Below are 26,528 nucleotides of genomic sequence, written 5' to 3'. Positions count from 1 at the left end.
ATGCAGCTGCCCGGTTCTTGTCTGCACTTCGGTATAAATCTATATTTATCTGAGCACATGATGAAACCAGTGCAAGAGAACATTTACTACTAAGACAAAGTTAGCTAAAGTCAGCTATCTCATCATAGCAAAAGAAAAATATAGAGAATACTCTTGGGAGCATATCTGTTTTGAACTTTATTTTGTGGGCTGCACAGTGGTGCAGCAGCGCTGTTGCCTTGCAGCAAAAAGGTCCAGGGTCTTTCTGCGTGGAGTTTGCATGTTCTCCCTGTGCATGCGTGGGTTCTCTCCAGGTACTCCGGCTTCCTCCCACAGTCACAAAACATGACTGTTGGGTTAATTGGTCTCTCTAAATTCTCCTTAGGTGAGTGTGTGTGAGAATGGTTGTTTGTCTCTGTGTTGCCCTGTGATAGACCGCCGACCGGTCCAGGTGAACCCCGCCTCTCGCCCAGTGAACCCAGGTGATGGGCACCAGCACCCCTCGTGACCCCAACAGGGATAAGCGTGACGGACAGATGGATGTTATTTTGTTTGGCTGTGCTCAATGCTATAGTTTAGATTTTGGAGCTGGGTATACTGTGACCTTCACTTCCTGCTCTCTAGTAGCAACCATTACTTTGACCATATTTGCATTCATATTCCCTTTTGGAGCTGGAGCCTTTTCTTATTTATAAAGACCACTAAGAACATTTTTGCAATAAAAACAGTGCCAAGAGTCAAATACAAAACCTTGTTGCACCCATTAAGTTTAGACAGAGATAAATAAAATCGATATAGCTGAAAGAAAAATAATCCATTATCCACTAGTTTAATGTCAATGTTACACAACTAAAGGCAAGGCGAATTTATGTGTATAGCACATTTCAGTACAAAGAAAATGCAACGTGCTTTACATGATTAAAATATAGGAAAATAAAAACTGAATAAAAGCAAGTTGGAATAAAATGTAGAAAAAATGAAACAAAATAAAACATTGGAAAATGAAACTAAAAGCAAATATTAAAAACAGTTGGACTACAAAATTAAACTAATGATCTTTGTGAAAACTTTTTACTCTGCAGAAACTTTAACATGTGAAAGTGATGAGCCGGTCAGCTCCACGGCTGATCCATGTGTGCTCGAGAACGTTCGCAGGCAAATTATAATCACTTTATTGTGAAAATAATGAAGTGATTTACCAGTGAAACTAACTATTTCCCTATGTAAAGTGTTGGATGTATTTCTCAAATTAACAACTCTGGATGTTTGTTTATGTAATTGTTCTTTACATGCCATTTGTTTAAAGATAACGATGACGTCAGTCGGACGCGACGGAAGTTGCACGTGAAACCTCAGTGGATCGTTGGCGCAGGACCGATTTGAGGCTGATCGATCAGGTTAGTGGATAATAATAATAATAATCCGTCCATTTTCTCCCACGTCTATCCCTGTGGGGTCGTTAGGGGGGCTGGCGTCTATCTCCGGCTGTCTATGGGTGAGAGGCGGCGTTCACCTGGACAGGTCGCCGGTCTATCGCAGGGCAACACAGAGACAGACATGGCAAACGCTCACATTCGATTTTCAATTTTATTCATAAAGCTCCAATTCCCATCATATCATCTCAAGGCTCTTTCCAAAGTCAGACTCCATCAGATCCTCCAGGTTGGTGAGAAAGTTTCCTCTCTAAGGAAACCCAGCAGGTTGCATCAAGTCTCTCCAAGCAGCATTCACTCCTCCTGAAAGAGCGTAGAGCCACAGTGGACAGTCGTCTGCATTGTTGATGGCTTTGCAGCAATCCCTCATACTGAGCATGCATGAAGCGACAGTGGAGAGGAAAACTCCCCTTTAACAGGGAGGAGAACCTCCAGCAGAACCAGAACCAGGCTCAGTGTGAACGCTCATCTGCCTCCACCCACTGGGGCTTAGAGAAGACAGAGCAGAGACACAGAAAGCACAGAAGCTCACATTGACCCAGGAGTACTTTCTATGTTGCAGAGAAAGTAGCGAGTTAAATGCAGCAGTAGCTCATCAGTCCTAGTTCATTCTGGGTTTCACTCCAAATCTTGACCAGATGTTTTCATCTCTAAATCATTTTTGCCGCCATTGAGCAACTTCTTGGAGAGCGAGCTGGTCCAAACTGGATCAGAACCACAAACCACACATTTCTTTAATTCCTGAACTGATGCATTTCATGTCTCTGTGGACCCAGCATGGAAAGGCCGGAGAACACGACAGGAACCTGCAGCCTCTGAGGGAACAACTGGAAACCTGCTGCTGCTCTGGATTCATGTTGGTTCCTCCTGAAGATCAGAGAACGCTCTTAATTAAAAACTGATGGGAGGGATTTTATTTCCTGTTTCCTGGACTTATGCGACAAATCCAGAGTTCAGTTAACAGGTTTATTATTAATCTGATTTATAAGAATCAGAACTGAGGCTCAAAGTTCATAGAAATGTTTTAAGACATGAAAACGTCTGAAATAACATCTGAACTGAAATAACGTTCGGCTGATTTGATTGGATGCATCGGGTCACATGTTTCTCTGCTTCTGGATCACAGAGATGAAGAGTGAGGAGGAAGAGGAGAAGCAGAGGGAGACGAGACCAGAGGAGGAAGAGGAGGAGGAGGAGGAGGAGGAAGCAGCCACTCAGAGAGCTCCTGATGATGAGGAAGAGGAGGAGGATGGTGGCGAGCCGAAGAAGAAGGGTGACAGGAAGTGTGTTCCAGGTATCGTCTACCTGGGCCACATTCCTCCGAGGTTCCGCCCCAAACACCTGAGGAACCTGCTGTCGGTCTACGGAGAGGTTGGGCGGATTTTCCTGCAGCCAGAAGGTAAAACACAGATTCTGCTGAGGACTATAAGTTTAGCTTCTCTCTGATCGAGGCTCTGTCCTCGGTTCTTTGTTGTTTAGTCTCTTTCTAAATGACCTACCTCTGCACCGCTCAGGTGTCAGCTCTATGCGGTTCTTTATGCAGCTGCTAAGTCACCTGAGCAGGTGTACCGTCCACCTGTGTGTCTGACATCCAGCTGAGGCTCTTCCAACATCAGTTGGTTCTAAATCTTTGAAAAACAGCCTCAACGTGCTTCTCCGTCAAAAAAACTGAATTAAAATGAAGATTTAATGTTGATTTTCAAAATGAAGAAATTCTTCCAGTTACAGAATTTAAATATCTTGGATTAGTTTTAGATCCTCAATTTAAATTTGACAAGCATATAAAGAAATTTTCAAAAACAATACAAGCTAATCTCAAGTGTTTCAAATTAATCCAAAGCAGGCAGCGCTGCAGTACATGCATGCTGTGATGTTTTCTCATAAATCATAGTGCATGACAGCTGTTCCTACTGCAGCCAAACGCATTTCTCACTGTACAAGGCAGTAAAAATATGGATAAAAAGCCAATATCACTGTAGCATCGTTAAGAAATATAAGTTAATGAGATTTAATAGTTTTAGCAATCTTTGTTTCCTTAAACTGATTCACCAGTACATTAATCATTTAGCACCTGAACTACTGAGTTAATTTGTTGAGAGTAGGTAAAAGTTGTGTATGATGTGCATCTTTTATAATTTGATCTTGTTTTTAGTTTTTAAATTGAAGTAGTGTATAAGTTATATTTTTACGTAAAAGCCCAACCAGGAACAAGAGTTGAAAATTAGCATTAGCTATAAACTTTATATGCAGCACTTCAGTGACAAGCTTTGTTTTGTCACTGTTTGCATTGTTCCTGTCAAATAAAGATGAAATAAAAAACAAATCTGCCACTGAAACCCAGAATAAGACCAGGAGGTCTGGACATTTATGTGTTATCGCTGGTAGAATATTTTGCCTCCTTTAATCGCTCTCAGCGACGCGGTGCCGAGGATCCTGGGCTTAAAGAAGCTGTCTGACGGTCAGAGTGGTTTCTAAATGCACACTTAGTGGACTTATTATTCTTCCAGCTTCCTGTAGTGAGTCTGACCGGCCGGTACCAAGAGAAGCAGACAAACCAGAACAACACATAATGCTTAGCATTAGCTGCTACGTAGCTGCTCATCCTTCTGCTTGTGGTGAGGATAAACCATGTTGAAAGATTCTTCTTGGCGCGGTTAGAAGGTCCAGATTAAAGCGGCATCAAGAATTAAGACTAAATGTAGGACGACCTCACCTCCAGAGAGATGTTCACTAAAAAGCTGCTGCATGGATTTTCTCATGAAGCTGCAGGAAAAGGAGAAATGCAAACAGAGCAGGAGCGTTAGCCGCGGGGTCCCTGAGTTCAAACACCTGAGATTAGTCCATAACTTCTACGTCTGTCATTTGTAGTCCTGTCGCTGCAGAAAGTCCTGGTGCTCTCTGACCTCTCTTCATCCTGCAGACCGCCATGTGAGGAAGAGGAAGAAGAAGTCCGGAACGAGACGGTGTGACTTCACTGAAGGGTGGGTGGAGTTCAGAGACAAGCGAGTGGCAAAGCGAGTGGCGCTGTCGCTCCACAACACGCCGATGGCCACCAAGAAGCGCCAGAGATTCTTCTCTGACCTCTGGAACATCAAGGTACGGCCGCGTCTCTCTTCTGCCTAGCAACAAGTCACTTTACAGCCGATCGGCTCATTATTACATGAAGACTTCACATGCAGAGGTACCGTCTCATAAAGCCAGGGCCTGGAGCTGGGCCTGGTTAGCAGGGTGACAGGAGCGCTCGCTGAGGCGGTTTCCTTCTGCTCTTCCAACACAGGAAGGATGAGGGTTCTGTTGCTCTGTGCAGATCGGGATGAATAAAGTTTGAAGTGCAGAGAAAAACAGAAATAACTAACAAAAAGACAGAAAGATGGATGAATAAGAGAAAGATGGAGAGAGATAAAGATAAAGAAATAACGATGGGTTATTTAAATACATAAGAACATAGAAGATTTATAAAAACATACTTATAGTCTTCATGCTATAAAGTAGCAGTTTGAAAAAGAATAAACACAGATTGAGGAAGAATCTGTTGCTGCTGGTAAAGCTAATGCCAAAGAAAACACTGTATCGTCTGCATAGAGACGAGTTAAACTATTTATATTAACAGAAGGACAGCGGCTCTAATTAAAGGACTCTGGGTTGTGGTTTATTATCTGAAGTTAACCAGATCCAGCCTGAACAGGATTCAGGTACTGAAGCTCAGAGTTCATCGGGCTGATGTGTGACTGACTCCAGGAGGTTGGTCTCATGGATCAGCCGCCGGCCCGATGTGGTGTTACGTCGTTGTTTTTACCTACTGGGAGAAGAAAGCGTTTCCTGGATCCAACTAAAGCTGACCTGCCTGCAGTGACCTGATCAGAAAAACATGTGTGTGTCTCTGAGAAGTACCTGCACAGGTTCCAGTGGACTCACCTGAGCGAGCGGCTGGCCTACGAACAGATGGTGCTGCAGCAGAGACTCCGGACTGAAGTGTCTCAGGCCAAGAGGGAGACCAACTTCTACCTGAACAACGTGGAGAAGAGCGCCCGCCTGGACCAGCTGAGGAAGAAGAGGCAGAGAGACGGGCAGCAGGTAAGTTCATCTGAGAGACAGACAGGTGAACTCCTGAGAAACAGACAGGTGAACCGTTCTGTCGTCCACAGGGGGAGGATAAGACGTGGGACTTCACGCAGCGCCAGACAGAGGAGGAGATCCAGAAAAAGAAGAAGAAAGACCCCGTTACCCAGAAGCGCCTGGATAAAGCCCACCTCCTGCAGCTGGAGAGCCAATCAAACGTCTCATTGTTGGCTAAGATTTTCAACTCCAACCAATCAGAGTAAAGCTCAGAAACCTGTTTCTATGGGGACAATAAACACAGGAACAGACTTTATTACTTCCTGTTCCCTAACCACACATGATGTCAGAACAGGAAGGGGCGGAGCTACCGCATAGCTCCTCCTACTGACAAACATCTGTTGACTCTTAATTCTTTTGTATAAATAAAGTTGAACGGACTTTCATTTTGTCTGATAAAATATGGAGTTGTCAGAAATCTAGAGATGATAAAACTAAGTGAAAGCCCACAGAGTTCAGCTCGGTCCGGTTTACGTCTGAATCCCAGCATGCAGGGGGGCAGTTTTCACACCTGCACTCTAATAATAGATTTAGTTTTATGTGGTTTGTGAAACTTAAAGGAGCAATAACTAAACTATTTACTGTACAATGGTTCTAATTTGTAACCCAGGATGGAAGTAACGTTCCCTAGAAACAATCGTTCCTCTCCATCAATAATGTCTGATAATAATGACATTTTCCTCCTTTCAGACCCAGAGGTACGGTCAGGAACTACTTCAGTTGAGAGTGCAGCTCGTGTTTACTTCCTGGTTCCTGATCCAATCATATCAGAGTTCCCAGGGTTCCTAAAACAGAGCACAGCATTTGGTATTTTATTTAGGCAACAGAGCAGCAGCCTGGACACATGGAAGCCATTAAGAGAAGTGAAGTAGAACAGATACAGCAGCATAGACCCGTCCTGTAGAACTAAACATTCAGTGGAGTTTCACAGCAGCAGGGCTGATAAATGGCTGGTCTCCATGAAAGGCATTATGTGTTCTGATTTTAACCAGTAGCTATCATTGTTATGTGTTCCTTTAATTTTGAGTCAATTTTGACCTCCAGGTTTTTGACCTGATTTGCAGAATTCCCTACATGCATGCTCGCTATGAGGGATTGCTGCAAAGGCAACAACTCAATGCCAGCAATTCTCCACTGTGGCTCCAAGCTCATCCAGAAATAGTGAAGACGGGTTTCCTTAGAAAGAGTTTAACAAGCTGCCTGCATGATTCGATTACATTGACATTGTGAAGAGCACCGAGATGACTTGTTGTGAATTGAAGCTATATAAATAAAATTTTGTGCTATTTGAACAAAGACTAAAAAACTAGAAGAAGGAAGTTCTCTGCCTGCTGCATACAGTTGAAAAGTGCATCAGAGGGTCAATCAGCGTAGCCATGGACATAAATGCTGTTTCCTGATGCAATCAGCCAACAGCAGCGCATGAAGGCTGAAAAGATTAGGACCTAAAACTGAGCCTTGAGGAACACCATAGATTAGATCATAGCATTCTTATGAAGTTTCCACAAAGAGACGAACCACTGCAGGTTCTAGAAAGTCCAGTCTGTCTGGGATGATGTGGTCGACTGAATGAAAAATCTGCTCTAAGGTCCAGTGATGTATGGAACATTTGTTCTGATCCATATTACATCTGAAGTGATAAACAGTCTGTTGTGGTGCAGGTTCTGTGCTGTGATTGGTGTTTTTCTGAGGATGCTGTTGAAGTTTGTTTAAAACAGGCGTCTCTAGAACTGGTGTAAAATCATTAATGATGGAGGCGTCCATGTTGTTTCTAGATTTACAGCAGTGGACATAAAAACAGCGAAGAATGACCGTCTGAAGAATCCAGTGTTTAGAAAGATGATTATAATTTAATAAAAGCCATTTGGTCTAAACTACACGTTTTAATTGAGAAATAGTTCTGGTGAATATTTCCACTGCTGGTTCCTAAACTCGCTTTAGAACCAGAGGAGACAGAACTTTCCAAGCTGTTGGACCCAGACTGGGATGAACCATCACCAGCGACCACTGGACTCTACTGATGCTTTAACGTAGCAATTAAAACTTTATTTTTAAAGAATGGGCTGCTGTGACATATAAAAAATGTAAATGACACCACATTTAATCAGTCACATTTCAGTTTTTAAATATTCTAAATAGTATTTTACTGTGAAGCACTTTGGTTCTGATGCAGGAAACGGAGAACAAGGTTCTGGGATTGTTTGTTATTTTTAGGTTTTTAAGGACTAAAAAAATGCTCGTTTGTCTGTAAATAATCAGATTATAACAGGAAATGTTGGTAGTTTAATGATAATCTGCTGCTGCTGTTTCTGTTCTGATTTCCAGGAGTTGGTTCTGGTTCTGTTTGGTTCTATCAGTTCTCCAGGGTTTGGGTTCATTGTTTTTTTGTTTTATTGGACTTAGTGAGTTTATTTTCCAAGTAAAGTTAAAAGTTGAGTCACATGAAGGAGGTAAAAATGGTTCCATGATACCTTCTGACCTTCAGGAGGAACATCTCAGAGAACCTGAACCAGAACCAGAACCGGTCCATCAGAGGCCTTCGGTTCTTCACAACCTGGATAAAAGATCATCTAAAAATGGTCTCGGTTCCTCCTCAGCATCACTCAGACCTTCATCCAAGATCATCTTCATCCCTCACGAAGGGGGCGGGGTCGTGTGACGTCATCACGCGGTGTCGGCGCAACATGGCGGCGGATTACTGGGAGACGAAGCGACCCGAACCTCCTTCAGACTGAACCGAGCCACGGAGAACCCGGGCCGCACCGGTTCCGCCTCTGACCGTAGGTACCGGCTGTCAGTGTGAGCAGCAGACCGCATGCCCCCCCCCCCCCCCCCCCCCCCCAGCCCGGTACCCGGTACCGAACCCTGCCGGAGCTCAGGAAGAACACGGAGCCTGCTGCAGGTGTTCAGGAGGTAGACGGAGCCGCGCAGCAGGCTAGCCGTAAAAAGCAGAAACAGCCAGGGTTCGGTTCGGTTCGGTTCGGTTCTGGAACCTGCAGCCTCCTCTGTCGGCACCAATCAGACGCACTGATCTAAATCTTCACCCAGAACCAGATCAGAACTTTACTAGAACCGGATCAGAACACAGTGATGTACTGTCAGTCCTGTTGGACCGGGGTACCGGTCCGGACCAACCCAGTCCTCTGATAGGTTCTGTTCACTCTGGACTCCTGAGGTAGTTAATTGATCTGTGACGTCAGCCTGAACGCTGCTGATTGATTGGCTCGTTTTAATAACGGACCTGGGTTCTGTCAGGATCGTGTATGATGGCCTCAGGTACAGGTACCGGTACCGGTATCGGTACCGACCGCAGCACCACAGACCCAGACCTGTTATGAAGGTTTCTGCTCAAAGAGAGAAACAAATGTGTTCATTCCCATAAAATTAGAATTCTGCGTTTAACCTGAGTTCCCCTCAGGGAGCAGCTGTTAAAGCAGCCGTCTTGCTCATGGGCACACAGGGCAGTACACCGGGATCGAACCTTCTCAGAGGGTAAGGTGCTGCTCTGACCATTAGGCCAACACTCCAGAGGCCATGCTGCCAGAGACGGCTCAGTTCTGCCTAATTTTCAACCCATGTCTCATTTATTTTAGAAAAATGATTTTTAAATTACATTCTCAGGCTTTCTTAGAATTAAATGTTATTTTTGAAAATAAAAATAAAAAATTAAACCGGGTTTCAGATCGAGGCTCAGCACGGAGACGGCCTTAGTAAAAAAAAACATGATATCTGTAGAGGATAAGCTCCCTGTGGTTCTGGTTCTATTGGACCTGAGAGCAGTTCGTGGCTCAGTATTATCTGACAGATAAAACTTTCTGTCATGATCAACAGACTCTTCTGTGGAGAACCACCAGGCGCCATACATGCTGCCATTAGTGGAGGTTATACCTGCGCTCAGAGATGATTTACAGATGATCAGAATGCATCCAGAGGAACCTGTGATTAAACTCTAGCTGAAGTCAGGCTTTGTAAATCTGATGAATCTCATCAGGCTTGCCCTGGACTCTCACCTTTCTCACAGGTGAAGTTGGACATCCAGCGATCACCTCTTCCTTTAAAAGGGATTCAAACACAGATCTGACGCCCTGAACTACTTCCTGCCTTAGAGGGAACTGTTTCTGACCGGGTCTGTAGTCTGATTCCGGGTCACGGTGACCGGTTCACTCCCTTTGATGAGTCAGACATCATATTTAGTCACAGTTCAGAAGGAACCTGGCAGCAGTGGGTGTGAAGTGACGTCAGCTTCTGGAAACAGACCATGAGAAAGGAATGATTCACTTTCCTGAACCAAATGAACAGTTCTTTGATGCTGTGGGACCACGGTCCAATCACAAACTGTCCTTTTCCCTTTAACGGGTTCTGATAGTGGAACGTGTGGAACTCTGTTTTCCTTGATAAATGCTGTTGAGAGAGCAAGTTAATCACATGTGCAGCGTTTTGGTCCATTACAGTTTGGAAAAGTTAGTTTCTCAGACGACACCCAGAACCAAGTATGATTAACACGCTTTTATCTTTTATAGACTGTATAACTGCTGTTAAACAGCGGCTGGGAAGAAATGTTTTGTTCTTCAATCTTCAAAAGACGGAGTATATTTTATTTGGTGATATTGCTACCGCAGAAATCAGTGCTTTGCCTTTTAAGGTAAATAAAACAGTTAAAAATCTGAGTTTAACTTTGTTAAATTAAGTCTGCAGTCACGTCTAGCTTTTATCATCTGCATTTGCTGACTAAAGTTAAATCTTATGTAAATCACAGGGAGTTAGAGGCCATTCATGCATTGGTCAGTTCTAGACTTCATTACTTTAATGGACTTTATATCGGTGTCCATCGTTCTTCAATAAGAAGACTTCAGCTTGTTCAGAATGCAGCGGCACGTCTTTTAACCAACACCTCTAGACAATGGCTCCCTGTTCATTTTACAACTGATTTTAATTGATCTTAATGTTTGTTTTTAAAGCATTAAATGTACTACCCCCCCCCCCCCCCCCCCCCCCCATTTATTATTTATTTCCTGTACATGGCAGATCTTTGAGGTCATCAAGTTGCCTTTTGTTAGATGTCCCAAGAACGAAGGTTAAAGCCTTAATGGCCTTAATTACCTTTTCAGTGGCAGCAGCCCCACTTTGGAAAAACCTCCTTTAGATCTTTGTTTAACTTCTGACCAGAGAATGTCTAAGCTTGAGATTTATCTTTTTAGACAGGCTTTTAAAGCCATGTAGTGGAAAGGCATTTTCTTATTTTATTGTTGTTCTTGATGCAGAACCCACTTAACCCTTGGAACCCTCTCATGGCGGGCAAAGCCTTAGAAATGGACGTGGTAACCTTTTTTAGAACAAAATATATCAAAAATTTTGTTTGTGAATTTCGTTTGGAGCCTGATGTGTTGCCTCATATTGTGTGTTGGGTTCTGTTTAGCTGATTGATTGATTTTGCAGATCTGTCAGCGATACTCAGTCCTGGGTGTTGTTGCTGTTATTTAGTCAAAAATGTGGTTAATCTGTAAATTAAGGATTCAACCAGAGGGTTGAATTGATTTTACGCTTAACAAATGAAATCCTCATTCAAAAACTGCTTTTTTTATGTTATTATTTGTTTGATCGGAAACATCCTAACCCTGGGATCCGGCCCTGGTTTGGTCTGGGTGGGGGTCACTGTGGGGTCAGGTGGGGCTGGGAGTCCAGATGCTCGCTGGGGTTTAACGACGTCTTTACCTCTCCAGGTGTTGTCTCCAGGCTGACGGCTCCGCCCCCGTCAGCGTCACGCCCCCCCCTGCCGCCCAGACCCCCCCTTATGGAGAGGATCAGGAAGCTGAAGCGGCAGCTGTCTGTCACTTTAAGAAGGGGCGGGGCCGGGGGCGGAGACAGAGCGCTGAATGAAACCAGTACTCAGGAAGTGACATCACACAGCGATTCAGGTAAGTTTCTCTCTCCTTGGCTGAATGAGGGACTTCCTGACGGATTCAGAACCTCCCATTCTACTTTTAGAGACTCTAGGAACCACCAGCAGACCTGCAGTCTGAGAGCGAAGTGCTCTGTTAGGAATATACGGGGTAATCAGAGCTCTGATATATGATGGAGCTTGATTATTAAGGGCTTTACTTTTCATCAGATGTTCTCCTTAAATTCCCGTTTAAGCTTCATAATCACTGATGTCTGATATCTGGATCAGACTCTATCATCGTGGAGCTTTCAGTCTCAGCTTTTTAACACCTTCTCCCTCCTCCTCCATCTTCATCCCTCCTTCACCTTCCAGAGGTGCCGTCTCTTCGCTCCTCAGCGGCTCTGAAGGTCCGAGCCTCATCATCTTCTGTCCACTCGTTGCTGCAGTCGTACGGCGGCTCCATGAGGAAACCTCGCGGTCTCGGACGCAGCCTCAGCTCCTACCTGAACCGCGCCACCAGACTGGGTACTAACAATGCAAACGTGGACTAAACGGGTTCTGCACAGGTGCCACACTTCCACAGACAGATCTGGTTTGAATCAGAACCACCTGAGCAGAATTCTCACAGTTCTGGTTTTGAGCAGATAATAAGTTCAACAAAATTTTATTCATATAGCTCCAATCCACATCACATCATCATCAAGTCTCTTTCTAAAATCAGCTTCCATCAGATCCTCCAGGTTGGTGAGAAAGTTTCCTCTCTAAGGAAACCCAGCAGGTTGCATCAAGTCTCTCCAAGCAGCATTCACTCCTCCTGAAAGAGCGTAGAGCCACAGTGGACAGTCGTCTGCATTGTTGATGGCTTTGCAGCAATCCCTCATACTGAGCATGCATGAAGCGACAGTGGAGAGGAAAACTCCCCTTTAACAGGGAGGAGAACCTCCAGCAGAACCAGAACCAGGCTCAGTGTGAACGCTCATCTGCCTCCACCCACTGGGGCTTAGAGAAGACAGAGCAGAGACACAGAAAGCACAGAAGCTCACATTGACCCAGGAGTACTTTCTATGTTAGAGAAGACAGAGCAGAGACACAGAAAGCACAGAAGCTCACATTGACCCAGGAGTACTTTCTATGGTAGAGAAGACAGAGCAGAGACACAGAAAGCTCAGAAGCTCACATTGACCCAGGAGTACTTTCTATGTTAGAGAAGACAGAGCAGAGACACAGAAAGCACAGAAGCTCACATTGACCCAGGAGTACTTTCTATGGTAGAGAAGACAGAGCAGAGACACAGAAAGCACAGAAGCTCACATTGACCCAGGAGTACTTTCTATGTTAGATGGTAATAGAGGATGATCTGCCTCCCCTGATGATGTCACAGCTAACAGAACACCAGACCAGGTGTACCTTCTATGAAGAGAAAAATGACAGAGAACAAAAAGTTAAAAGATGAAATAACAACAAACAATGCAGATTGGAGAGCAGTAGGAGAACTCAGCAGAGAGAGAGAAATAGGCCCTGATGTCCTCCAGCAGCCTAAGCCTATAGCAGCATAACTATAGAGATAGCTCAGCGTAACATGAGCCACTCTGACTAGAAGCTTTGTCACAAAGGAAAGTTTTAAGATTAGTCTTAAAAGTAGACGGGGTGTCTGCCTCACGGACCAAAACTGGGAGTTGGTTCCACAGGAGAGGAGCCTGATAGCTAAAGGATCTGCCTCCCATTCTACTTTTAGAGACTCTAGGAACCACTAGCAGACCTGCAGTCTTCATGTTAATGTTTTACTAATCGCTGCTTCAGGGCGTGTTGATGTGTTTAAATATCTGTGTGTGGTTTCAGAAATTGTTCATGAAGATGTCAAGATGAACTCTGATGGAGAAAGTGATGCACCTTCATCTTCAGATGATGTTCAGAGTCCAGTTCGAGTCCGACTGAGGAACAAGAAGATCTCAACTGAGGTAACAGCAGCAACACAGTCAGATCCAACCTAAAACATTCATTAAACAAACACAAGGAGAGACAACAGAAAAGTTAGTTTTCAAACTTGCAAGGAGAGCAAAACGGAGATTTTTAACTACAGATCTCCTACTCGCTCTAAAGCAAGTCTGTCACCTCCTCTCTTTTTATTTAGGAAATAAATAAAATGTGATCTTCAGATGTTTTATTCAGCAGCTGTTTATCACACACCACGTTTCATGGCTGCTTTAACAAAGATGGACTGAGTGTCTTTACTTTCAGGACATCAACAAACGTCTGTCGTTACCGGCAGACATCCGTCTTCCTGATGACTACCTGGAGAAGTTCAGTGTGATTGGCCCAGCTCTGTTTGAGCAGCCAATCAGCAGGAGGCTCCGCAGAGTTTCTCTGGTACGTCTTCTTTCTTCGGCTCGCAGGATGTCGAGTCGGTTGTCCGTGAAGCTCAGGGTCATTGCTTTCTGTCTGCAGTCGGAGATCGGGTTCGGGAAACTGGAGACGTACGTCAAACTGGACAAACTGGGAGAGGTGAGCTCCCGGCTGCTGGTCTCTGACATTCAGATGTTTATGAACCGTCTGGTCCTGATTATGACGGTTCCCGTCTGTCCGTAGGGAACCTATGCAACCGTGTATAAAGGCCGCAGTAAACTGACGGAGAACCTTGTTGCTCTGAAGGAAATCCGTCTGGAGCATGAAGAAGGAGCTCCGTGTACCGCCATCAGAGAAGGTACCGCAGGTCCTGCAGCTGTGATCCAGCAGAGAGTCCGTGTTGACGTGTTCTGTCCTCCGCAGTGTCTCTGCTGAAGGATCTGAAACACGCCAACATCGTCACGCTTCATGACATCATCCACACTCAGAAATCCCTCACGCTGGTCTTCGAGTACCTGGTGAGACGTGGGCAGGCTACCGGCGGGTCCCAGCTCTGTGGAGCTGTTACCATTACTGATAATTACCAGAATCTTCTCATTTCAGGACAAAGATCTGAAACAATATCTGGACGACTGTGGAAACATCATCCATGTTCACAACGTCAAGGTGAGAACGTCTAACGTGGGACAGCGTGGACAAATGGACGGTCTAACCATGTCTCCTGGTCCCGGTTCACTCCTCTGGTCTTTGTGTCTCAGCTGTTTCTCTTCCAGCTGCTCAGAGGTTTGTCCTACTGTCATCAGAGGAAGGTTCTCCACCGAGACCTGAAGCCCCAGAACCTGCTGATCAATGAGCGAGGGGAGCTCAAACTGGCAGATTTTGGTGAGTTCTGGGTTTCAGGTTGACTGAGTTCTGGCTGAGGGGAACCCGGCTCTCTGCTGTCAGCTCCAGGTTCTAAGGTTCTGGTCCGGTCAGTCTGACTTGGACTCTTGATGTTCTTCAGGTTTGGCCAGAGCCAAGTCCATCCCAACAAAGACGTACTCCAACGAGGTGGTGACGCTGTGGTACCGACCGCCGGACATCCTGCTGGGCAGCACAGACTACTCCACCCACATCGACATGTGGTACTGTTCTGTAGAACACCACCAGGGACCCGGACCGGTGTCACCCAAGAACGGTTGATACCGGTCCGGGTCCTCAGAGTGGACCGCCTTGCAGCTACAAAGTTCTGGGTTCTAATTTGGGTCGGGGTCTTTCTGCAAGTCTGCATGTTCTCTTAGTGCATGTCTGGGTTCTCTCTGGGTACTCCAGCTTCCTCCCACAGTCCAAAGACAACCGGTTCTGTCTCAATTCAGGGTCTGCATCTTTGGAAGGACCCAATCTACGTGGACTGGGTCCTTCATGCCGGAAGCGGTCAGGGCGTTTTTAAAATCAAGCCATATGTCAACAAACCGAGCAGATGTTCCGCTCTAATGCCGGGCCTACACTGCATGATGTTTTCAGTCGTTGTACTCAGATACAGCTACAACTGTACGATGAAACCGCAGGGTTTAAAAGTTCACTACTCACCATCTCTGTTCTCACTGTACGACGCTCTGATGCTCTGACTGCTCACACCGTACGTCTAAAACATCAGACTCGGCGCCGCAGAGAGGTGGCGCTACTCAGACTCGTCTACCTGGAAGCCAAACGTCAACAGTAGAAGAAGAAAAAGGCGGAAGTGTCGATGCTCTCTGTTAAACATGAGGCTCACTAGAACTAAACGCTGCCTTGGTAATTCTACGAGTTTCTGCTCCGTAGTTTGACTCCATGTCACACGTACCGCCGTCATGATTCTCTCTGCTCCTACGTTTTCATCAGAAGAAGAAGAATCTGCTTGTTTGCACATGCTCAGTGGGTGAGGTCGGGGGAAATCGGCTTATAGACGATCGTAACTCCGCTTCAACAGCAGGAGGCGCTCACGAGGGCCGACTGAATTTCAAACATGTTTGATTTTCAACCGACCGTCCGATTCCTGATGGGGAGTTGGTCGTGAGAAGCTGATCGCTCCTCGTTACTCCCTGGATACTACAGGACGCACGATCAAGATGAAACTCGGCCCGATCCAAAGAGTTCTCGAACGAATCGGCCCGTAAAGGGCAAAAACTCGTACGGTGTATGCCCGGCTTAACATGGCTAACTTCTCACCTAAAAACTTTTCAGAACTTACTTTTATGTCAGAGAAAGTGTAATAAATCCCTCTTTATTCGCAGCTTTTCACTCCCCTCTGCCATTGCTGATTCTGGTTAAAGAGTCCCATTCAACCTGCAAAGAATCATGGGATAGGATCAGCAATGAAGGATAAACTGGCCCCATCCTTTAAAAAAGAGAAAAGAAGGACACATTAGGTCGCATTTGGATTTGTGAGTTGGGACGGCCTTCGTCACTGTGCTGTGATGTAATCGGCTACAAATACCGTATTTATTGAACCGTACGGCGCAACGGATTATTAGGAGCACTAAATATTCTCCCCAATTGTGTAATATCCCTCCTCCCCGTCCACAGCTCTCTATCCGTCTCTGTGGGACAGAGTAGCTGGACTACACTGCCCTGTTTCTGACATAAGGCCAAAATAAATGTAGCTTTTATATTGAATTAACTTACTAGCTTTATTGTTGCTAGCGCGTACTCCGGGTGAGGGCTGCCTAAAGACTCCCACATACTCTTGTGGACTTTGCGCTGACTCTCCAGACTGGTGGCTTTGAAGCCACCAGCCGCCATATTGGTACTCCCTATTTTCCCCCAGTAACTAGGGAATATGTGCGCTACAGCATCGAACAACGAGGATTTTCTCATGTTCGGGGGGGCTTAAAACGTTTAAAATGTCAAATGCCATATACTTTTATGTTATGTACTAAAACTATCAAGTACTGAGAAAGCCATGTGCTGAAATATTTTGCATTTTATTCATTTAAATATATATATATATATATATATATAGATATATATAGATATATATATATATATATATATATATATATATATATATATATATATATATATATATATATATATATATATAAATAAATAACAATACACAAAAACATATATTTACATATATGTATACATATACTTATATATACATGTATATTTATTTAATATGAATAACATGTAAAATATTTCAGCACCTAATTTCCTAGTAGTTGATAGTGTTAGTACATCCACTGACTGTAGAATTACCTGTGAAACGTTTTCACACAGCCAGAAAACTGCTTGTTGTTGCAACCAAATCCTGTGGGATTCTGTGAGAGTAGGGAGTAGCAAGATGGCGGCCAGTGACTTCAGTTTTTCAGCAAAATCAGCACTCCAGTGTATTATATAGCTCAGTGAGTGACACAATGTACCATAATGCTCCAAATAGCCACTGAGCAGAGCGGCCTCGTTGCTAACCAAAGTCGTACTCACACACACTCACAACAAATTTAAGAGAACATTGTACCACATAAAATCATTCATTAAGCTCAACGGTGATCATAGATAAGGAGCACCATCAATTTTTGAGAAAATGTAAGGATTTTAAGTGAAAAATACGGTACGTCCTTCGAAGGTGCAGCCCTGAAATGAGACAGACCCACTATTAGGTTAACTGGTTTTCAGAAGCTGTTTTTATTATTAAGTCTTTGTCTCCATGGTGGTTCTGTTTCTCTCTGTGATGGACGCCTGTCCTCGGTGGACCCTGCCTCTGGTCCAGTGACAGCTAGACACATGAAGTAGAACCCCTTGTTACTCTGCAAGGATAAGAACATGGGTGGATCTAAAACTCTTTGTTTTGAACCTTTCTATCCACCAGGCTACTTAGAACGGTTCTAGCGTGAGGTTCTGTTTAGTCAGGAGGCGGTATTGTGGGCTCAGGAAGACTGTGACTCTGTGTGACCTCTGACCTTTCTGCAGGGGTGTTGGTTGTATCTTTTATGAGATGGTGACGGGTCGTCCTCTCTTTCCTGGCTCCACGGTAGAGGAGGAGCTTCACTTCATCTTTAAACTGCTGGGTATAAACCAATCAGCTCTGGATTTCAGCGTCACTGAGAGCCAATCAGCTTATTGCTCACAGAAGTTTTTTATTTTGTCTGAAGGTTCTCCAACAGAGCGGAGCTGGCCTGGAATCACGTCCAATGAAGAGTTTGTGGCTTTTAACTTTCCTCAGTACAGAGCAGAACGACTGAGCAACCACACCCCCAGGTATGCTTAATTTAACCCCCAGGTATGATTAATTACCCCCCAGGTACGCTTAATTACCCCCCAGGTATGATTAATTACCCCCCAGGTACGCTTAATTACCCCAGGTATGCTTAATTTACCCCCCAGGTATGCTTAATTACCCCCCAGGTATGCTTAATTACCCCCCAGGTATGCTTAATTAGCCCCCAGGTACGCTTAATTTACCCCCCAGGTTTCCTCAATTACCCCCCAGGAATGCTTAATTACCCCCCAGGAATGCTTAATTAGCCCCCAGGTACGCTTAATTTACCCCCCAGGTTTCCTCAATTACCCCCCAGGAATGCTTAATTACCCCCCAGGTATGCTTAATTACCCCCCAGGTACGCTTAATTAGCCCCCAGGTTTCCTCAATTACCCCCCAGGAATGCTTAATTACCCCCCAGGAATGCTTAATTACCCCCCAGGTATGCTTTATTTACCCCCCAGGTATGCTTAATTTACCCCCCAGGTATGCTTAATTACCCCCCAGGTATGCTTAATTAGCCCCCAGGTACGCTTAATTTACCCCCCAGGTTTCCTCAATTACCCCCCAGGAATGCTTAATTACCCCCCAGGAATGCTTAATTACCCCCCAGGTATGATTAATTAAACCCCAGGTACGCTTAATTACCCCAGGTACGCTTAATTACCCCCAGTTATGAATAATTAACCCCCAGGTATGCTTTATTAACCCCCAGGTACGCTTAATTTACCCCCCAGGTATGATTAATTAACCCCCAGGTATGATTAATTACCCCCAGGTACGCTTAAATACTTTCCAGGTACGCTTAGTTTACCCCCCAGGTACGCTTAATTACCCCCCAGGTATGCTTTATTACCCCCCAGGTACGCTTAATTACCCCCCAGGTATGATTAATTAACCCCCCAGGTACGCTTAATTAGCCCCCAGGTTTCCTCAATTACCCCCCAGGTACACTTAATTACCCCCCAGCTAAAACCTTTTGAATATCCTTTTCAGCTTCAGATTTCTCCTCAGAGCTCGTTAGGTAAAAGTCTTTCAAACCAGGGTCCGTTCCTACAAATGTTTGATATAAGCGCTGTAATAAAACTTTTCAGAGCTCATAATGCCGTCGGGGGAGCCGGCAGGGGAGGTGGACTCTCTACACAACCACATGGGGGCGCTCTAACCGTAATAGTAGCTGGTATGAACATGTCAAAGGTTGGCTAATGTTACATTTTTTTAAAAGAGGCTTTTACATAAAATACACACCAGGTGTTGATGCCGACCCAAATAATCCACCCAGGCATAGAAAGTGAAGCAGGTTCTCTGGAATGACTCACAGAACCAGGACTGAACCAACAAGCGACCCTCTGTCTCTCCACGGTGTTCACATCCTGCAGCTGGACTGATTTTTCCTCTTTGAAGCTTCCAGCTCTCTGAAGCTGCTGCAGACAGCAGATTTTTCTCCCTGTCTGCGTAAATTCATGCAGTAAAATATAAATTTGGTGCTGAGACACCCGGCTGCAGCCGACGGCCAGTTCAGAGACCCAACATGGCCGTCTGCTCGGCGTTCATATCATCATTAAAGCACCAACCTGCTGAATACCATCCCCTGTTTCTGTTTCCAGGCTCAGCAGTGAAGGAGTGGAGCTGCTGTCAAAGTTCCTGCAGGTCAGTGAACGCCTCACAGTGTTTCTATGGGACGACCCTGAACGCAGCTCTGATGAAGCTGTGTTCATTTAAACTTTAGTTCGAAGGGAAGAAGAGGATCTCTGCAGACGAGTCCATGAAACATTGTTACTTCAGTAACCTTGGAAAAAGAGTGATGTCACTTCCTGACAGTGAGTATGACCACTTCTCCTGTGTGTGATGTCACACTGATGTCACATGGTCACTCTGCACGTTTCAGCGGCGTCCATCTTCAGCCTGTCGGAGATTCAGCTGGAAAAAGAAAGCATGAGGCCGCCGGCAGCACCTGATCCAGGTAACCACCTGACACACCTGTCGAGCCGTTCTGAGGGTTGTTTCATAAAAGCCAAATTTAGAAATCCAGGATAAGAGATACAGCTAGTTACCAACCTACTGTTTGTTTTTGTACATTAAATGGGATAGTTTAACTTCCAAGTCTAGGTCCTGGAGGAGCCCAACTTCATACTGGATGCTGTTGACCACAAAGATTTGTTTTAAGGGGAAAAAAGATTATATTTAAATAAAGAGCAAAATAAATAAATAGAGACAAATTTGCAAAAAAAAGAACAAGTGTAGTTATAAGGCCTGTCAGTCCAACAAGAAAAATAACATCCCAAATATGTTCATAAGAGTCCATGACAGTTCATTCAAAGTCCGCAGTTCCTACTGACTTCAAAGGCAACAGTACTTCTTCATAAAAACGTTAATGTATCGATGGTAGCTCGCCATCTGAGATGCCACTGGAGATCTTTCCAAAAAATCTGACCTATAAAAGATTTAAAAAAAAAACATTTGGTTGTACGACACCAAAACTGTAATCAAATGATTGGTTTACCTTTAGCTGTAGCTTCATTTTTTTCTTTCCAAAGAAAAACTCAACAATGAATTTGCTGAAGCAAGGATTTGGCTCCATCTTAATTCAAAGATCATTAAATTAAGTATGTAATTGTTGTAACCATGTAAATGGGTACAACGCTTGTTTTATGAAGTTTGCAAATGGACTTTGTAAAATTGGCTAAAATGCTTGAGTCAATGAGAGGCTCTTCTAACACAATAAACTGACGTCTCAGTCTGATACAGGAAGTGAGGAATGCAGGAAGTGACATGTATCATTGTCACTCTTTATATACTCTACAGGAGTGCATTTTGGTAAAGAGGTGCAGCTGCTGAGCCCTTGATTACACTAGGCTTGACTTTGTGTCATCAGAGCATCCTTATTTTATCTGTTTAACGAAGCCCAATCCAGGCTCTGGAGGTTCGACTATTCAGATAAATGCGGGTAAGGTAAGGTCGACCCCAAATTCACTGATGCTACCATGGATGAGCTGCAGGCTCCGACCTTTAAACCAAAGGTTGGAGCCCGCATTAGGGGAAAACCTAATTTCGCCCCCCCCCACCCCTCAAATATGGGTATACAGCAGTTTAATCACACAAAATGACATTTAACTATCAAACATTGCTGACTTACCCAGAAAAATGCTTCGCTGAGCAGACACTCCAAGGATGGTAGTGTTAAAAACTAGAGTCCTACCTTTGACACACAGCACATCTCTCTCCCAGCTGGTAGTTTTGTAATGAACGTGCACAGGAGCTGACAAAACTCTCCCTCCCTGCAGCTGCGCGCACGCAAGCACTTTCTAAAGAGCTGCAGCTGTGACTGATTAACAATGTTACGTTTTGCAGCTGTGTTTTTTTTCCTCCTCCTTCAATGTCTATCATTGTGCTGTGTACAATAATACATGTTGATGAAAAACAGGGTAAATCTTAATACTGAAGGCTTGTTCATATGCAGAAGGCATCCTAATATGGATATCAGCACTTTTATGTGACCTGCTGTCCTTTTTATAAGATGAAAAACACATTTGGTTTTGGCACGTTTGGATAAATTGAGCCAAAATCTGAGGTCCGCCTCTCACACTGCCCACTAAAACCTTTGTGAAACAAATATGCTTTAGCTGATTCAGTCCAGATTTGCTGCAGCTATTGTCAGCTATTGATGTGGCTATCTGTCTGAGGCTTCTCCTATATTTTCATAAGGGTTTTCATGTAATTTTGCTATGTTTATTTTGAAAAATATTTAGGCGAGGCTAAGAAAAATAGATTTTTCCTTGGTTTATTCACCTGTAAATCAGAAATGGAGACATTTATGATAGTGGTTACACCTAGTGTTACACTAAAAATAGTCTTTAATGCCATAATGTCACACAAAAAATAAATTTTACATTTAAAAATGTATAAATCTGGAGCTGTACTTAATTTATCAGATATGTAATTTCAGGTAAAAATTAAAGGGTTTTCATCAACTATTCTGAATCCCTCAACACGTGCAACAGTCTAATAAATGCCTTTCTGTCAAACTCAGAACAAGTTTTCAAAAAACAGTTGAACTGTAACAATGCCCACATGGATAAATATAAAGTTAATAATGGTAAAGACTACCAGTATAATATTAATATAATTATAGTACTTGACTAAATGCCGATGTGTATAAGTAGTATTTTAATGCTGGCTGATAAAAACGCTCAGATAAGGAAACATCACAGATAAACTCATTGATCATTGTGACCAATGACTGAACAGATAAAAATACCAGGATTAGCTAAGCCTGGCTGTTAGCCTGGTCTGCAGCAGATAGTTGAATCAGTCGCCATGGTAACTGATGTGCTGCTGCTTTAGTGAAACTAAGTCTAGGTTTAATTCAGCCGGGATATCTGGAAAATCCCAGATTATTCCTCTGTCGTGGTTTTGTGAAACAGCCCACTGGACCAGACACATTTTAAAGGAGAAGTCCGGTCAGCAAGGAAGAATCAATGGATCATTATCTATACCTAAAACTAATAAGTTTGCAATGATTTAATGAATTTAGAGTTAATCAGTTAAAAAATAAAAGTATTAATTTTTCGTCGCCATCACTGAGTCTGGGAGCGGCCATTAATGACCAAATATGGTAACACCTCACTCCTGACGTCTTCTGGCAGTGACGTCATGGTGCGGTGAGCCGAGGGCCAGTCAGGAACTATTCTACACACCTGCGATCAACAACAATTATTTCGGGTTTCGAGAGGACTTCATTGAAATTTGCGAGAGCAATTGTTAAAGCAACAATGCCCACATTTATGCCATTTGGATGTTGCAATACATCGGGTAAAAGTGGAAAAAAAACAGTTATTTCACCTTTCCGATTCATGATCCACCACGGGTTCAAATGATGATGATAAATCCACAGAACTCCCATCGCTGTTTAATCCATTACTCTCTGCTTCGCATACTGCACTGGTCATCACCATCTTGGATAATAGCGCGTTGTGACAAACACCAGATAGAGCGTTGGGACTTGCTCAACAGCCGATACCGCACCGTGACGTCACAAACCGGGAGGTGGCAGTACTGTTCTTTGACAAACATGGATGCCTCCAGTAAAGCACATTCAAATGAAAATTACTCTTAATTAAAAGAAAACTTATCATTTATTGAACAGTATGTAATAATTTTATATTTAAAGTACTTTTCGTAAGTTTTCCTTTAAGAACCTGTTCAGAGAATCCAGGTGGGTCACCAGGTAACCTCGGGTTCCTGGTGAGACGCATGGTGACAGAGCAGGTCTGAACTTCCTTTCAGGTGTTAAAAGAGGCGGAGCCACAGGAGCAGGTGTGTTTCAAGTTTCTGATCTGACACGTTTTCTCTTCTCCAGCTACCAGTCCAACTAGGAGGCGGAGTCTTCTCTTCTGAGGTGTGAAGGAGGCGGACTCACCTGAAACGGAACTAAGACAGGAAGTGACATTTTACTTTGAAGGAGTTCTGACTACTGATGGGAAACAGAGACAACACTAAAGATTTCTGGAATGTGAAGAAAACATGTTTACAGATGCAATAATAAATCACAGCAGCTACCGACCAATCAGACGGCAGCATGTTTCAGAAATGAACCAATCAGGTTCCGTCTTCCATTTTGCGTTGACGATTAAAATCTCAAACATGGTCGACCTGGAAAAGCAACCTGAACTCCTGCATCACCTGCAAAAGCACCTCCAGCTTATGACATCATAGTGATGATGTCACACCGCAGCAGCAGGCAGAACGTGGTCTGAAGACTGTTTAGGACAATAAGATCACATGACGGATACAGAGTTTACTCAATTTATGCTGAACATACAACCGGGCTAAGGGTGCACGATTTATCGGGTTTGACGTCGGTACCGGCCGATGTTGGGCTGGTTAGTATCGGTAAGTAAAACCGGGCCGCTATTAATAACCAGTGGTTTGGAAATGATGGTGAAATTAGTTTGTGTTGAACTGAAGCAGAGAAGCAATATCAGAGGTGTGGAAAATATATATAATCTATATATTATCAGTAAGTATTGATTATGAGCCTTAGCAGCAATCATAATATCGGGTATCAACAATGACCCAGAATGTCATTTCGGTGCACCCTGATGGTCATGACTAGGTTACAGATACAGGTGATCTGGCTGCAGCTACAGGTGTTTCATGTTATTCTGATACATGTGAGAAATAAGCCATTTGGACTCTTATTGTGAAAGTTTTAAGCCGTTTACTGCTCTGCATGTGTGTGTTGTGCACACATTATTGACTTAGGTGTAATAATGTTTGTGTTTTATGATATTTACAGTAAAACTGCAGCACTTAGCTGACGTTGAACCAAAAGTTGGTTTATTACAGGCTTATATCCACATATTGATGTGATTGATCCGGGGGGGGGGGGGGGGGGGGGGGGGGGGGGGGGGCTGTTCTCTGAGGTCTTCCTGCTTGGAGTTTGCATGTTCTCCTGGTCTAAGCGTGGGTTCTCTCCAGGTTCCTCCAGCAGTCCAATCAGAGCTGAGAGGAAACTGGAGGCTCTAATTGGCTGATTTGAATATCATCCAGAATCTGATGTTTTGGGAACAAACGAGGTTCTTCTGAGTCTGGTAGGATCCACACAGACCTGCAGTCGACACCTCAGGTCTCTCTGAGGTCTTTAAAGAATCTGATTTCTTTATTCTCATCTTGAAGAGTTTAGATGGAAGTTGGAGCCTCACCTGTAGAGTTCAGGTGTCAGTGGGCGGGGCTGTATTTTATACTGTTGGTTGAGCTGCTGTTGGTCCTGAGGTGAATCTTTGACATGTAGATCAGGTTTAGTAATAGTGGAGAGCTCGTTAACTCCTAACGAGCTTTAGACTCAGAAGACACTGAAACTTGAACTGTCAGGTTTGTGTTTGTGAGGCGAGGAACAAAGGGCCCAGAAAGCAACTCCTCTCTCTGCTGCAGGTCCCATCAGGCCAAGGCATGGATGTTTCAAAATAAAAGCATTCCATAAAAGTGAAGCTTTGCATTAAATTTAATTGATTTGTGTTGATTTCTATTATTTTGGTGTTTCTCTGCATGAGTTTGTTGAACCATGCAGCTGTTGTTTTGTTTCTGGACTCTGGTGCAGAACTAAAGGGAACCTCCTTTCAGCCACGTTCTCTCTGACTGTTGAATGTAACTCCAAGCTGCTGCTGTGCTTGGATGCCGAGGAAGAAGCACAGATTTGAATGATCTAATATCAGATGAACTCGCTTTTTCAGCAACGTGTCGAAAACAGGAAGGATGTTAAAGTGGTTCCAGATTCTGCTCCACACATTTTCTAAATTATTGTTGTTTTTGACATTAAACCAAAGTTCTCTGCAATATACTGAACTGCATGATGTTATTCTTCCACTAAACTTTCATGCTGGTAATCTTAGAAATCTTCCATTTGCTCAGAAAGCACTGAAGTGTTTGTTTTACTTGAATGAAAACAGGAAGTGGATGTTGTTCTTGTATTTATCTGTCTGTACTCTGAAAATATAAACCCATCTGAATATACATTAAAAGGTTTTATTTGTTATCAGTGTTGGTTGCTCATTAATGTCAGCAGGCTGTGTGTTGTGGACAACATGTATGTTTGTCAGAGTTTTCTGAATCAGTGACTGACATTGAAATGTAGAGGCATAGACAAATTTATCTGTAAAGCACATTTCAGTACAAGGACAATGCAAAGTGCTTTACATGATTAAAACATAGGACAATAAAAACAGAATAAAAAAGAGTAGGAATAAAATGTAGGAAAAATAAAACAAAAAACAGAAAAATGGAAACTAAAAGCAAATATTAGAAACATTTGAACTCCAAAGTTTAACTAATGATTTTCAGTAAAATAGTCAGTCGAAGATAATCCTAAACAAATGAATTTTGTTTTTTTCTCTCAACGTAGATGGATTCCTTCACACCCCTTCCCTAAGGAAGCCATCTACGTTAAGAGAGAAAAACCAACCTTGTGCCAGAATTGACATAAGATTAATTGTGTTAGAAATGTGTATTACCTCCAGTTGCCTCTAGGTGGCAATAGCGATTTAGTTGAAGTTTTTTCTGCGTTCGAGGGGCTTTCACGTTAAGCCGGGCGTACACTGTACGAGTTTTTCCCCTTTTCGGGCCGATTCTTCACTCGTGCGAGCATTTTTTGAATTGGGCCGAATTTCAGCTTGATCGTAGAGGGGGGGAGGAGGGGGGAATGGCTTCTCACGACTACCTCCCGATCAGGAATCGGACGATCGGTGAAAATCAAACATGTTTGAAATTCAGTCGGCTGTCATGAGGTTTTCGTGAGCGCATCCTGCTGTTCAAGCAGAGCTACGAGGGAGCGCCCTCCCCTCCTCTCCGTCCCCGCCAGCGGAGGGAGGGGAGCGGGCGTCCCTGAAGCGACCTCCGGCCGGTGTTGGGGAGGGCGAGCCGTCCGGTCCGCGCAAAGCGCTGGCCGCCTGTTTCGGCACTCCTCCGCTTGCTGGGGGGGGGGGGGGGTGCGGGCCAGGCGACCTGCCGTGCCGAGCGGCCGCCGATGCATCTCGTCTCTCCTCTCTCTCCCCTCCGTTCC

At 44.0% G+C, this 26,528-nt stretch overlaps 2 protein-coding genes across 3 annotated transcripts in view; both read left to right on the top strand.

The window, feature by feature from the left end:
* LOC105922826 (cyclin-dependent kinase 16-like) overlaps positions 1 to 24,363 on the top strand; it is a 173,266-nt gene extending 148,903 nt beyond the window's left edge. Inside the window, exons 1-17 of one of the 2 annotated variants that reach the window (XM_036143418.1) lie at positions 8,164 to 8,308; positions 11,249 to 11,443; positions 11,782 to 11,934; positions 13,249 to 13,367; positions 13,648 to 13,776; positions 13,855 to 13,911; positions 13,996 to 14,110; positions 14,176 to 14,270; positions 14,356 to 14,418; positions 14,511 to 14,634; positions 14,756 to 14,876; positions 17,683 to 17,780; positions 17,865 to 17,970; positions 19,579 to 19,621; positions 19,701 to 19,791; positions 19,860 to 19,934; positions 23,331 to 24,363. In XM_036143418.1, coding sequence (XP_035999311.1) covers positions 11,320 to 11,443; positions 11,782 to 11,934; positions 13,249 to 13,367; positions 13,648 to 13,776; positions 13,855 to 13,911; positions 13,996 to 14,110; positions 14,176 to 14,270; positions 14,356 to 14,418; positions 14,511 to 14,634; positions 14,756 to 14,876; positions 17,683 to 17,780; positions 17,865 to 17,970; positions 19,579 to 19,621; positions 19,701 to 19,791; positions 19,860 to 19,934; positions 23,331 to 23,368 — 1,551 coding nt within the window. In that variant the 5' untranslated portion in view covers positions 8,164 to 8,308; positions 11,249 to 11,319 and the 3' untranslated portion in view covers positions 23,369 to 24,363. Of the gene's footprint in view, positions 1 to 8,163; positions 8,309 to 11,248; positions 11,444 to 11,781; positions 11,935 to 13,248; positions 13,368 to 13,647; positions 13,777 to 13,854; positions 13,912 to 13,995; positions 14,111 to 14,175; positions 14,271 to 14,355; positions 14,419 to 14,510; positions 14,635 to 14,755; positions 14,877 to 17,682; positions 17,781 to 17,864; positions 17,971 to 19,578; positions 19,622 to 19,700; positions 19,792 to 19,859; positions 19,935 to 23,330 lie in introns of those variants that run through there. The other variant, XM_036143416.1, reaches the window with a different exon arrangement.
* LOC118564605 (activator of basal transcription 1-like) lies at positions 1,277 to 5,914 on the top strand. Its single transcript, XM_036143448.1, has 5 exons — positions 1,277 to 1,376; positions 2,532 to 2,811; positions 4,333 to 4,508; positions 5,301 to 5,486; positions 5,558 to 5,914. The coding sequence occupies exons 2-5, from the start codon at positions 2,541 to 2,543 to the stop codon at positions 5,732 to 5,734; spliced, it is 810 nt and encodes a 269-aa protein (XP_035999341.1). The 5' UTR covers positions 1,277 to 1,376; positions 2,532 to 2,540; the 3' UTR covers positions 5,735 to 5,914.
* Positions 24,364 to 26,528: the final 2,165 nt, after the last annotated feature.

Source organism: Fundulus heteroclitus, chromosome 1, assembly GCF_011125445.2.
Source record: "Fundulus heteroclitus isolate FHET01 chromosome 1, MU-UCD_Fhet_4.1, whole genome shotgun sequence".
Classification (NCBI taxonomy): Eukaryota; Metazoa; Chordata; class Actinopteri; order Cyprinodontiformes; family Fundulidae; genus Fundulus; species Fundulus heteroclitus.
The sequence above is the reverse complement of the archived record's forward strand: the minus strand, read 5'-3'. Positions and strand labels throughout refer to the sequence as shown.

Excerpts from the sequence above, each read along its gene's own strand:
- LOC118564605 (XM_036143448.1), top strand. The coding sequence starts at position 2,541 with ATGAAGAGTGAGGAGGAAGAGGAGAAGCAGAGGGAGACGAGACCAGAG. Across the intron at positions 2,812-4,332 it reads GATTTTCCTGCAGCCAGAAG|ACCGCCATGTGAGGAAGAGG; the intron begins GTAAAACACAGA and ends TTCATCCTGCAG. Across the intron at positions 4,509-5,300 it reads CTGACCTCTGGAACATCAAG|TACCTGCACAGGTTCCAGTG; the intron begins GTACGGCCGCGT and ends GTCTCTGAGAAG.